This window comes from Peromyscus eremicus, chromosome 9 (assembly GCF_949786415.1).
Source record: "Peromyscus eremicus chromosome 9, PerEre_H2_v1, whole genome shotgun sequence".
In the NCBI taxonomy this organism is placed as follows: Eukaryota; Metazoa; Chordata; class Mammalia; order Rodentia; family Cricetidae; genus Peromyscus; species Peromyscus eremicus.
In genome coordinates this window covers 59,404,227-59,417,913 of record NC_081425.1, presented here as the reverse complement: position 1 = coordinate 59,417,913, position 13,687 = coordinate 59,404,227, and the positions used below count along the sequence as shown (strand labels likewise).

General features: G+C 44.1%; 1 protein-coding gene across 1 annotated transcript in view; it reads left to right on the top strand.

Annotated features, from left to right (window-relative positions):
* Window positions 1-13,687, top strand: part of Fam124a (family with sequence similarity 124 member A) — a 51,993-nt gene that overhangs the window by 5,233 nt on the left and 33,073 nt on the right. Inside the window, exon 2 of the mRNA XM_059273513.1 lies at window positions 2,112-2,143. Within this exon, the coding sequence (XP_059129496.1) occupies window positions 2,112-2,143 (32 nt within the window). The remainder of the gene's footprint in view (window positions 1-2,111; window positions 2,144-13,687) is intronic.

Genomic DNA, 13,687 nt, shown 5'->3' with positions numbered 1-13,687 from the left:
ATTTTCAGTCTATGTCCATATTCATCTGTGTGCAGCTCTTTACAACGCCTGCCCATGTAAATTTCATCTTTGGCAAACCCTAGCTAAAAAGACTGGCACATTCTTGCTAGGAGACATAGTAATATTACACTCTCCACATCCTATGTGGATAGTTGTACGATTTCTGGAATGTCTGGCTCTGATTGTGGTGTGATGCAAGGACTTTGCTATTGATCTATAATAGTGGATGCTTCTTGGGCACTCATTGTACTTTTTATAGCTAGGTTTCTCAGCATCATCCTAATGTGTTGTTTCTGTACTGTCTGGCTCCGGAAAGAATTTCATGTGCCAATACTGGGTGCAGAAATCCTGGGTTTCAGTATGTCACCAGTCCTTGATGCTTTCATTTCCCTCAGCCAATGTGGCACTATGCCCTAGCACAACCCATCCTGCTTCCCAGCTTGTTCATTACCCATCCACGCTGCCTGGTGAGTGCAAACCCTGTCCATTCCTCACTTCCTGGTCTCCTTACCGATAGTATCACTTTCCACTGTCTAGATCAACCGACTAGACTCAGAATCACCTCAGAGACACAGCTCTGGACGTGTCAGTGAAGACGCTCCCAGAGAGATTCAGTTGAGCAGGCAAAGCCTATCTTGAATATGGGTGGCACCATCACACAGGCTGAGGTCCTCTGAAATAGAGAAGAAGGTGGAAGCTGAAATAGAGAAGAAGGTGGAAGCGTACTGAGCACCAGCATCCATCTCCGCTTCCTGTCTGAATACAGTTTGACCAGTTGCCTCACACTCATTCCCACCTCAGACAGACCCTTCTTCCCTTCCTTAAGTTGCTTTTGTTAGGTATTTTGTCGTCATGACTAATACGACAATTGATCAAATAAAATCGAATTTGACACATGGGAGGGCAGTTTACAAAGAGATGTGCAAATCCCTTTTGCAGTTTTTAATCTTTCCAGTTTGAAACAACAGGATTTTAACTACGAAAATATTTCATTTGAAAAAGAGAAAACCAATGTCCTTTCCCTTCCATTTTATTCCTTCCCGATAGTTCAGGGTGTCATGGTCTGAGCAGTGTAGTAATTATGACACATAAAAGGCAATTTAAACAAAAAGTTTTCTATGCACTTTTCGAATGTAGTAAATGGAGTGAAAATTGGATAATTCAGGAAAGACAACTGGAGACTAAGGTGATAGATGGGGTGTATACCTATAGAATTAAACACAGTGTAGCAGTTTATTTGCCCGACTACATCCCCTGAATGCCAGGCACTGTGAATCCCTGCATCCCTGAGGGATTAATTTCCTACTGAGAATGACTTTGGGGGTGCAAGAGAATAAACAGCCTCTACACCAAATTCCTTGCCAAAGAGGAAAGTCTCAACAGCCCTGCCCATGGGGCAGGGACTTGGCAGACCAGGCAGAGCAGGTTCTTGGCAGGAATCCCATTCTCGTAGTGACTGCCTGCCAGCCACTGAATTCTCAGCATAAAACCTGTATGGACCACTTCTCCTCAACTCTTCTTCCCCACCACAGTCCACATCCTGTGACTCTCCTATCTAGCAGGATTAGGAATAGAAATCAACTGAAGTGCCCTGTGCTGAAGGTCCCTGCTGGTCAGCCAGTCCTGGCGTGTGGACACAGCCCTACTCCTCAGCCCAATTCTGTCCTCTTTCCTCAGGGGTCCCTTCCATCATGTCATCAGAGAAGCATCCCATGTCATCAGAGAAGCATCCCAGTGGTACTGTGTGAACATTGGGAAGTGTCCCTTAATGAGAGTGTAACCTTATGGGGAATTGTGAATCTGTTGAAAACTTGGAGGCTTTCTCACCAGAAAAATAAACAAACATTTAGAAACTTTCCAACAAATCCAGAGGGCCTGAGAATCTCACAGGGTGACCCACAGAGCCCATGCGCAGGCTCCATCCAGCTTTGCTTTCAGAATTTTGCACTAATTTGCACCAGAGAAGCCTCAACGCTGGTTTTCACCAGCAACAGCTTTAGCAGGCAAATGCTACTAACTACCTAATCCCCACTAACAAAGCTTTTAGCTCAAGGGGTTCATTTGGATAAAGGAAAAATGGTATCTAATCCTACTTACATCTTACGTTTCAGGTCCGACTACAGCCATCTGTCCTCCACCAGCAGTGAGTATTCTTTGAATGTCCTTCAAAGTTGTCTTTTAAATTTTTAAAATATAGTTAACATCATTTTCCTGCTTGCTCTCCTCCTCCCTCCCCCTCCCATGTACCCCCAGCTCCCTTCCAAATTCATAACCTCCTCTTCTTTAAGCGTTGGTGTTACATATGCATATAGACAAGAAACGTAAATAGACCCTGCTCAGTCCATGCTGTGTTGCTGCATATGTAAGCTTTTAGGGCGGACCACTTAGTATTGGATAACCAGCCAGGGGGCTTGTCCAGGAGAAGACGAATTCTCCATCTTTCAGCAGTTGTTAATTGCATGTAGCCCCCATCTAGGGGTGGGGCCCCCATGAGATTTCCCCCATCCATGTTGGATGTCAACTGGTGATCGAGGGGTAGCCATGGTATTGGGATTTCATGGCTATAGTTTCTCTGTCATAACCAGAAGCCACAGTCTCACTGCAAACTGCCTGGTCTTCTGGTCCAGCCCCTCTCCCATGATGTTCCCTGGGCCTTAGACGCAGGAGTTGTGTAGTAGAGGTATCAATTGGAGCTGGGCACCCCACAGTCCATTTCTCTCTGAATTTTGACTAGTTGTGCTTTCTGAACTGGTCTCCTGATGCAGAAAGAATCTTCTTTGGTTAGGGTAAGATCTACACTTAACTGTGTGTGTAAAGCTAGGTATTTAGAGTGTCGTTGGGAGTGATGCTGGTTTAGAAGGGCAGTTGTAGGTTCTCCTCTAAGATCCATGATTTCACTAGCCATGTGTAGTTGGCTAGGTTTACAGTAGCAGGAACGATTTCCCTCCTAGGCAGTAGGCCTTGAGTCCAATTAGACAGCCGTTGGTTTCTGCTACAATTAGGTGCCACTATTGCACTTTTAGGGCTATCATGTCACACTGGCCGTTGCTGTGGTTCATAGGTGTCAAAGCCGGGCAGGGCTGTTGATTGCTTACACCCCTGAACAGTTTTCATAGTGCTTTCTGGGACTATGAGAGCTAGTTTCCTGGGGAAGCGTTCAGCTCAATTTTATCCACAATCCTCTGGGTCCTTTGTCCAAAATGTGTAGTGTCCTTGGCAATAGAGGCAACCAAGGACACTAACAGCAGCCTATAGTGTTGTAGGAGCCTTGTGAACTCCCTTGCCCAATAACTCAAAAGGAGGTTTCCCATGCCTGTACTAGGATTTCTATGGGTCTTGGGTGGATTATTATAGCTAGCCCAAAGTGGTATAACTGCATTTATACTGTGTGCATATTTATATTTATGTAAGCACATATACTTAAATGTTTTAATATGTAATTTTAGGCTAATGTAAAATAATGATTCCCTATGCCCTTTACAAACATCCTTAGTGTTATTTATCCCTCCTCCTCCCTCTCCTGTATTGGTATCCCTCCCCCGAGTTATAGATCTCTTCCCTGTTTATTCATTTTCCCTGTCCTGTCACCTCTATCCTGCTATTCCCCCTCTCTGGAGCTCCTTCCCACACACACTATGGACATTTTACTTTCCTGGTATCTGCAGTTACTCCAGATTATATACTCACATCTGAATATTTGGAGCTAGGAACCACAGATAAGAGAGAACACGTGGCATTTGTCTTTCTGGGTCTGGATTGCCTCACTCAGTGTAATATTTTCTAGTTCCATCTATTTACCTGTAAAATTTATTATTTCATTTTTCTTTACACCTGAGTAATATTCCATTGTGAATATCTACCATGCTTTCATTATTCATTCATCAGTTGGAGGGCATTTAGGTTGTTTCCATTTCATAGCTATTGTGAATAAAAACTGCAGTGAAATGGCTGGGCAAGTATCTGTGAAGCAGGAGGTAGAAGTCCTTTGGGCATGTGCCAAGGAGTGGTGTAGCTGGGTTATATGGTAGGTTTGTTTTTAGCTTTTGAGAGTCCACACTGATTTCCATAGCACCTGCACCAACTTGCAATCCCACCAGCAGTGAAGGAGGGGTCCCCACATCCTCTCCAGCGTTTGTTGTCGGTTGTTTTGTTGATCTTTGCCATTCTGACTGGGGTGAGATTAAATCAGTTGTTTTGATTTGCATTTCCCTAATTGCTAAGGATAAGGAATACTTTCTTGAGATGTCTCTTATTCATTTTTATTTCATCTTTTGAGACCTCTGCTTAGATCTAAAACCCATTTTTAAACTGGACCATTTGTTTTCTTGAATCTTTGTTTTGAGTTCTTTATGTATTCTGGATGTTAATCTTCTGTCAGATGTATGGCTGGAAGAGATTCTGTGGGATTCTTCTTCCTCTTCTTCCCATTTTCTGGGCTTCCTCTTCACTCAGTAGATTTTTTTTCCTTAGCTGTGCAGAAGCTTTTTAGTTCTATGAAGTCCTGGGTAAGTCGAGTCCTATTTAGAAAGTCTTTTCCTGCATCTGTATCATGTAAGATACAGACTATGTTTTCTTCTAGCAGTTTCGGTGTTTCAGATTTTATGTTAAGGCCTTTGATACATCTGGAGTTAATTTTATGCAGGTGATAGATAAGGGCCTTAACTCTGTCCTTTTACATGTGGACATTCAGTTTTCCCAGCAACATACGTTGAAGATGCTATCTTTTCTCTAGTCTATGTTTTTGGCCTGTTTGTCAATAACAGATGGCTGTAGTTATATGTGCTCATGTTTGTGGCTTCCATTTTGTTCCATTGGTCTATATGTCTGTTTTTATGGAACTACCATACTGTTTTTATTACTATGGCTCTGTAATATATCTTGAAATCTAGAACAATAGTCCTTCCAACATTGTTCTTTTTGTTCAGGATTGTTTTGGGCTCTTTTTTGTTGCTGTTCCATATAAATTGTAGGATGTTTTTCTCTATTTCTGTGAAGATTGTCATGGGGATTTTGATTAGGATTGGATTGAATCTGTAAATTGCTTTTAGTGGAATTGTCATTATCACAATCTTAATTCTACTAATCATGAGCATGAGATATCTTTTCATTTTCTAGTGTCTTCCTTAATCTGTTTCTTCAGAGATGTAAAGTTTTCATTGGTAGAGGTCTTTCACCTCCTTGGTTAGATTTATTCCTCGATATTTTCTTTTCTTTGAGGATGTTGTGAATGGGCGTGTGTCCATGATCTCTTTCCCAGTGTTGATGGTTTGTTGATGGTTATAGAAAAGCTACTACATAAGTTGGTAATAGACAATAGAAAAGTGGGTTTTGTTTCTGAATCCATTCAGTTAAACTGTGTCTTTTGATTAGAGTTGAGGCCATTAATATTTAAAGTTATTACTGAAAATTGTGTCTTGGCTGCAGTCAGTCATTTTATTGTGTGTGTGTGTGTTGTTGTTGTTGTTGTTTTGCTGTTGTGTTCTAGTTGTACTTCATATTTCAGTAATTACAGCTTCGTGTGTTTTCTTTGTAGAGAATCTTGACTATGTTCATTCCTCTCTTCAGTCCAAACTACTGTTTCCAGTATTCTCTGTAGTACTGACTTGGTGGGTATGAAGTATTTTAGCCTATTATTATCATGAGAAGTTTTCCTTTTTCCTTTAACTATAACAGATAGTTTCCTGGTTGCAGTAGTCTAGATTGCCATCCATGGTCTTTAGAACTTTTGAGTATATTGCTCAGGCTCTTGTAGATTTGAAATTTTCCATTGAGGAATCAAGGTTGTCTTAACAGTCCCCCAGGACTCAGTACCACAGACAGCATCTGTGTAGTACATGCTTTGATGGTGAGTAGGGATCACCAAAGGAGTCTTTTCCCAAAGAAAAGATATGTGATATGGGAAACACTAACCCTAGGCTGGAAGCTCTTCCTTTACCTTCGATATATAACTCCTCTCCCTATGGAGAGCCAGACTGATAGATGTGCCCTCAGCTTTTTCAGCATCCTCTAGGCCTTCTAGGAACACCCTCTTCAGGAATCAAATTAACTCTTTCCTTAACACCAAGTGCTCCAATCCCTGCTACATGAAGGCTAGGAGAAAGCTCGGAGCCTATGCTGCCTCCATGGGTTTCAGCTGACTCCTCTCTGTACCTTTCTTCTTCTACTGTCCCTGCCCAACTTGGAAGGGACACCCTACTCTGATAACCCCTGCGAAGTGTGTTACGGCAACACTATTACCAACAAAGGCTATAATTGGACAATTTAGCTATCATTTCTCCACTTCAAATCTAGTTAAAAAAGAGTAGACTTTTTAGTGAACCTAGAAATTGTACTGAGTCTGGGGCCTGCTAAGCAAGTATTCTCACTGTGATATACCTCCAGCCTTGGATGTAGACATTTTTATTAGTCCATCTTCCTATTTTTATAATTCCTGGCTTATAAGTGATCATTAAGTGTAATAAAGATATGAGTAGAAATAGGTTTTATATGAATACTCTGAACATTGAGAAGTGCTTATACTTAATATCGAAATATAAGTAAATGTACACACAAGGAATGATGCCTCATGTCTAGACAGGATTTTTAGTGATTAAAAGCATTACATCAAAGCTGTCCATATTGATTGAACATTCGTTTTAAAATTACCCAAAACAATTATCTTGACTTTTTGAGTTGATAAATACTGAATTGTTCCACCCTCCCTCATGGTCCTGTTAAACTTTCAACTCTAATTCCCAACTGGATAGACACCTAATTGGCTCATTATGTTTATTGATGTTCTGGCTTGGTTTTCCTCTGCAGTAGGGACTGTGAGAAAAGCTGAGTATCTGGAATTGTAATTTAGTGTCCAATTATACTCGGCTATTAGGGGAAAACGACAGTGAGCAGCTTCTGATAGTCTAGCCAGCTGAAGACCCAGCATTGCCCCTTGGTTATTAAAGCCATTAGAATCACGAGAACAGCACCTTAGCTGCTGCATAGCTAAGCCTCCTGAACTGTTCTCCACACTGCCATTTTCATTCCTGTTTGACCCAGACACTACACTTCCTCAAGAATAGCTTCTCTAAAATCCTTGCCTACTGCCGTGGCTGAATTTGTAGCTCACTCTGCCGTCCTCCAGATCACCACAGCGAGCCTGATCGTCTGGTTTCGATGTCTCCCTCTTCTCCCCTGTCTTAGTGGCAGTCTGAAGTCGAGGTTCCTCAGGGGCAGCTAGAATCAGTAATGAGTCACTATTCTTCCTTTCCCCCGAAGTTGTGGTGTTCACTCCTCACACACAAGACCTCAGACACAGTGTGTGTTCTTATTGGCAACTGTGTGTTGGCTACAAATGATAAAGGAAAATAAGCATTAAGCAAGTAGAGATTTATCCTCCTCTATCAATGGAATGGCCATAGCCAAGGAGGCAGTGCAGATCTGGGGAGTCTTTTCAGTCATTCTGCTACACCATGCTTAGCTTTGGGCTTCCATCCTTAAGGTTGCCTGAGAGGGACAATATAGCTATTGCCACCTCAACCATCTTCACATCCTTATTCTCAACAGGAGAAAGAAAAGAGGAAGGCCAGAGTGTTGCCAGTTTTTAGGGTCAAAGCCAGGCATCCCTAACAAGCCAGGCTTGGGCACCCATCATCAGTACACCAACTAAAAGACATGGGTAACAGTGGAGAGCAGAGAGAGATGTGGCTTGGGTTTTGGTTCTTTTCCAGTGTGGAAACACTGGAATGAGGAAGCCTGAGTCCATCGTGAGTTTTAGGTTAAAATAGAGGGTCAAAGGTAAGCATAACTAAGCAGTCTGGGTGTAGTCCTGCCCATCGTTGTCATGACTCCAGTCTCTCCTGTCATGGTTACAGGAACTGTATGGACTTTCTTCTTGGGAAGCAAGTTCCTCCTTTGGCACCAGGCTTCAGCTTTTCTGTCCCCTCCCCCCAGTACAAGACTCCTGGGGGAATTCTGATCTCTTGAACACTGTCATGTCAATAGTTCAAATAACCAAGGGACTGTTGAACTGCATTCCCATCCCAGCTCTTGCTTTTAAAGTTTTCCTGAAGACATTACCTTAAATGTCTTCGGGAAATAATAAGATATTTTTCTTATCCTTTGAGCCAGATCATCATCAAATGTTTATCTCTAGTTCTGAGGGGTCAGCAGCCCTCTCCTGATACTAAAGAGTACTGGTTGGTCACAGCTGCCCTGCCTCAGCGCAGCACCTGGCCTGACTCTGCTCCTAGCCAGGAACATAAATCTTCCCCACCACCACCACCACCACCATGCAGAAGGCCCCTTGCCCAGTCATTGAAAGAGAGTGAACTTTCTGAAAAGATTTTTTTTAAATAAGCCTAAAGTCTACCATGGAAAACACAAATATTACCACCACGATGCAATATGTTCTTCCAAATAGATCATTAAAATTACATTTCCCATGACCTAAATAATCATACTCAAAGGACGGAGTAGGGACGGGATGACAAGTGTGTCATTGTCCTGAAGGTTCTGTTGTGGGGGGGGGGGTCTCTCTCCATCATGAGAGCTTGGTACAGTCTCTCTGTATGACCAGCATGATCAGTTAATGCCCTAAACATGCCTGTGTAGGGAGAAACAGAAGAACCTGTGTAACACGAATTGCTAAACAGTCTTATTAATAAAAAACCTTTAGCCAGATATTGGGGTAAAAGCTGAAAGATCAGAGGAATAGAACCAGCCAGCCACAAGTTCGTACTACTAGGAAATCCTCAGCCCAAGAGAGAGCTGCTTTCTGTATACTCTGAGAACAGAACAGAGAATTGTAGAGATAAGGGGGTAGAAGAACCTGAGATAAGTGGCTTTTGGAAGTACGGAGCAGCGCAAGTTTAGAAATAAGAGATTTAGGGATCCTTTGTTTTGTGCGTTGGCAATTGTTAGGATTTGTGAGAATCTGGAAGTCAGGTGAGCCAGGTTTTAGCCCTTGATCTGTACTGAGGCCAAGTTGTATGTAATCCGAGGAGGAGAGAGGGCAAAATGAAATTCCGCTGGAGGGAAGTTCTATAAGCTCCAAGAGAGAGGAGAGAGCGAGAGAGACAGAGAGACAGAGAACACCAGATGGGCTAGGACTCAGGCTGCAGAAGGAGGGCATAAGGAAGAGGCAGAGCAGGAGCGGGGGGGGGGGGGGGGGGGGGGGGGGGGGGACACGACACGGGACTTTAGGAGGGAGCTGAGAGCAGAAGCCGCAGGACCGCCAGTGGGAGCTGAGAGACAGAGAACAGGGTCGCAAGGGCCAGGATGGGCTCAAGGAAGCTGCACGATCGCAGGCAGTTCCTAGGAGGAGCAGAGAATAGGGTTGCAGTATGCTGCAGGAGGGAGCTGAGTGAGGGGAGGACTGCAAGTATCACAGAAGCCAGGAGCTGCGGGACTTCAGGCAGCTTCTAGGGGAGGAGAGGAGGAAAAAGTCTCAGGCATCACCAGTGGCCCGCACCTCCTAGGGGGAGGTGAGAAAGAGTAGCTGAGGGGGGTAGAGTGTTGTTGTGATGAGAATTTCCATCGCGGCATCCCCAAGCGGAACGGGAAACTTGTCGGAGAGAAAAATGTTGCAAATCACAGAGGAAAGGTGTCCCTTGTCCTTGTGACTGGGGCCCAGTGGAGATGAGAGGAGATTCCTGGCACACTGGTGTGACTTTTGTAGTAATAGTAGACAAAGCAGGCATCTCCATGGTGACACTTATCTAGAAGAGAGATCTGACTATGTGGGTGTTGTTGGCTTCAGGAGCCAGAGAGACTGAGAGAGGAGGAGAGATGGACTTGAGAATCTGAGGTCAAGTCCGATGGATGGCAGGAGCCAGCAGAAACAACTGATCCATACATGCCTTAGGAAAGTCCAATCAGCTGCTGGGTTCGGAGAGTTCCTTGGAAGGGAAGTCATATAGGCAGGCCAGTTCGGTTTCAGCACCAGACAAATGAAATAGCACAGTAAAGAAACTAGAATGGCCACTCCATGGGTGGAAGGGGGAAAGTTCATTCCAAACTGCCAAGGCCTTCTCTTGGAAAAGAAAGAGGCAATGAGGGAAAATTCCTGGGGTTTTAAGAGGACGGGTATCTGGGAGGAGGGGGGACCTGTGAGCTGAGGGAGGTGGGGGAGGCTTTGAAGTGTTGTGAGTAGGGATTGAAAGAGCCTAGAAGCTAGCTTAGACCTTGATATGCTAATAGGTACCACAGCATGTGTCAAGAGCCATAGGTCCCTTTTGCTGGAGATAAAGAGAATAATTCCTTTTAGGCAGGTAGGAACTATTTTCTCTAGTCCCTGGGGGAATGCTGGCTTTTGTCTAAATGCCAGATTTTGGGAAAAGGAATTTCTTGGTACCAGACAACCTCCAGCTTTTCCACAACTGTTTGCTGACTGCAAGCCAAGGATTGCAAGAGATGAGACCTGAGGCCAACAGCTGCTTTTTATTCTTCTCATTGTCCATCTCTGAGGCAAGGAAGATTGAGCCGGCGGATAGGCCTCCTCTTCATGATTCTGGAATCTCACTTGTGCTCATGTCTTGTGAAGCCATTCACCACAGAGGATGCATAGCTGAGGAGTTTCTTTAACGTGTGGCTTTGGGGGGGGGGGGGCAGTGAATTTTTCCCAGTTATAGATGGTTCCTTTGCCTTTATAGGTTGCTGGAGAAAGCCAGATCTGCTTTTGTGTGCTGAAAAGCTCAGCACACTGTGGCCCTAAGAGAATTTCACTGAAAGAAAGAAAGAGGAATTCCATTCACTCTCAGAATTTTAAGCTGTGTTTCCAGAACTCTGGTGAGATCATCAAGCCATGAGGCACGATTTGCATTCTTAAGTGGCTTGAATAAAAGGGGCAAATTTTATAAACAGGATGAAAGGAAAACAACAATTATACCGGGGGGGAAAAATTAAGTGTGCCATGTAATGCTGCTGAGATCTGAGCCCGTGTGATTGGAGATTTCCATTCACATAAAGATTATAATCACACTTGAAAATTACTCTTAGCAGGTACTGGGACCTTAAAATTTACATTTACATATGACATCTCTTAAGGCTCTCTAACCCCAGAATAATGCATGTAGGAGATAGATGAAGAACTAGCTATATTTGACCCTCCCAATTTGGGCCTAAAGTGGCCCCAGCTACAAACTCAAGACAACTGTTGGCTTTCCTGGCTCCTTATCACAAGAGGAATCGAAAGAGTTTATGAGTATTCTCCCATTAGGAAGTCTAGGCATCTTGGCTGCTGCAAGGCCCTGAAGCTGGCCAGGCTTGTCATTCCTGCCATGTTGCTGGGCCCTGATGGCCATGCCTCCTGTCCTGGGAACATCTTTTCTTACAGGTTCTCTCCTTTTGATTTCTCAGGGGGTTCTGCTTCCTCTTGCAGTTCCAGGATACTTACTGGAGCATCATAGGTTGCCATTTTACACTGGTTACCTTCATGAACCCCGTAGCTCGTTGGAGAGAAGTGAGTTCACTGTGGTTTAATCACTAGCATAACTGCTTCCTGAAAAGAGTAGGTGGCAGAGACAGCCTCCTGCCCTCGGCTCATGATGTGCAGGAGCTCCACACAGACCCCGTAGAGCAAGAGTTACCATTTTCTTCCTGTTTATCAGAGGTGATCACTTATTGATAGATTTATCTTCCTTAGGGCCATTTTTATCGTGTCACTCCCTGAAAAGGAAGATCAGTGTTTTGGGAGACCTGACAGCATCAGATTTAACTCTGATCTGTTTGGAAACATTGCAATCATGTTTCCTTTCTGTTTTTAGCACGTGATTGTGATTCTCGGAACAAGTGTTCTTCAGAGTCCTATTCCATAAAATCTAACAAAACCGGAATCTATTCATTATCCTCATGAAGAATTATTTTAGCCGTTGAATTTGCTGACTTCATGATTAGCAAAGAACAGCAATACACGTAGATTTAGAGGAAAACTCACATGCCCATCCCTAACACAAGGAAACCATCGACAGAAAACCCTCCAGTTTCCCCCCAGCTAGATGAAGTCAGCTGTGGGACTTCTGTGCCTCCGTTCAGTCTATCACGCTTTCCTTGATTTCCTTCTCCCTCGGTTTCTGCGGAGCTGATTAACAAGACGAATGGGAATGGTGCTGTTTGATGTACTGCTGACCACTTAACAACACTGTTTGTTGTATGGTTGTGACCTTATGGATGCCCCAAGCCACATTATAGTACTAGGGGAGAGGCACACTCATTTCTGAATGGAGGACATTCTTAGGGTTTTGAATTTCTACTGTGACACAAGGCTAATTTAACAGCATCCAGCAAGTGAACCCCAAATAAGACCATCTCCGTTTTTCTGATGTTTTAGACGTTGCACTGCAATGATGATGTTCGTATACAGGTCTGTTTGCAAGGGAGTGTCACAGTGAGTTACTGGGAGGCTGGATGACTGCAGACCTAGACAGGGCTCTCAGGCATGGCTGGTGTTAGTCAGTGATGTCAGGAATAGCATGCTTCATCTTGGGTGGGGTAATGGCCACAGAGACCGGTAAGAAACCACTTAGATGCTATTCTCACAGAAAAAGCCGTCTTGCTTCCTCTGTGCTCCACAGAAGCTGTCTATTTAAAGACCTTACTTAGAAGTGTCTGCTGCATATACTGATGTTACCATATGGGATGCCTAAAGCTGCCCCTGTACCTAACTATGACAGTGTCCTTATTTACTCACCTCCCCAAAGCAATGGCCTCATTCACACTGAGGGAAAAAAGAAACTGCTGGAGGCAGCTTTTCCCACACCCCCATGCATCAGGTCTTCATGTAACCAGCATAGCTTCAAGTTTGGAGCTTCCTTTTAGGAATGGAGTCATTAGGTAGCTCGTAGAGAACACTCTTTGGTGGATCTGGGTCTTGCAATGATTCAGGTGGAGGCTTCGCCACAGTTAGCAGGTTGGGGTAGCCCCTTTGGTCCTACATTTTGTCAGCTGCTCAGAGATGCTATTCATAGCCTGGTGGAACACATGCAGTTACTACCTTGGATTACTGCTGCCTCAGATGCAGAATGTCAGGTCCCACCTGAAGCTGCATATAAAGAAAGTTTGAGAAGCCCTGAGCTAGCCCAGTGGCGTGTGCTTATATTTCCTGTACTTGGACTCTGGCTTTGTGGTTCTCTGATTTACAGACCATCTGCTTAGGAAATGTGCTCACTTGATAAATTTCTTGAATTTTTTTTAACTTTATAAATAAGTCATTACATCCTTCCACTAAGAAGGGTTTACTTTAAAACATGGAACACATCCCTTATGTTTTAGAGCTCATTTTGACAAATGGCGGCAGCGTTTACTTGAACAGTGATAGAAACTGTTGGTTATGCCGGCGGCGCTGCCCCTCGTGGCTGGTCACCGCCCGCGGCGGCCATGCCGGCGGAGGAGCGTGCTGATTAAAAGAATCATAGCCATGGTTACCTTTTTAGAGCTTTATTGGGGGGGGGGGACAGAAAGACAGAGAGAGAGAGAGAGAGAGAGAGAGACATGGGGGGAGAGGGAGAGAGGGGAACCGACGGGGGAAGGAGCGGAAAGGAGAGGGAACAGAGAGAGAGAGAGCCCACAGAGGGCTCAACCGCTTTTTTAGGCTGGGAAGCCGGCGAAGGCTGATGACGTAATTAAAGGACGTAAATAAGGACCAAATCCTAACAGAAACAGCAAGCAAAATCTCTGAGATAATGAAACACAAACCTAAAGCATCTGTATTTGA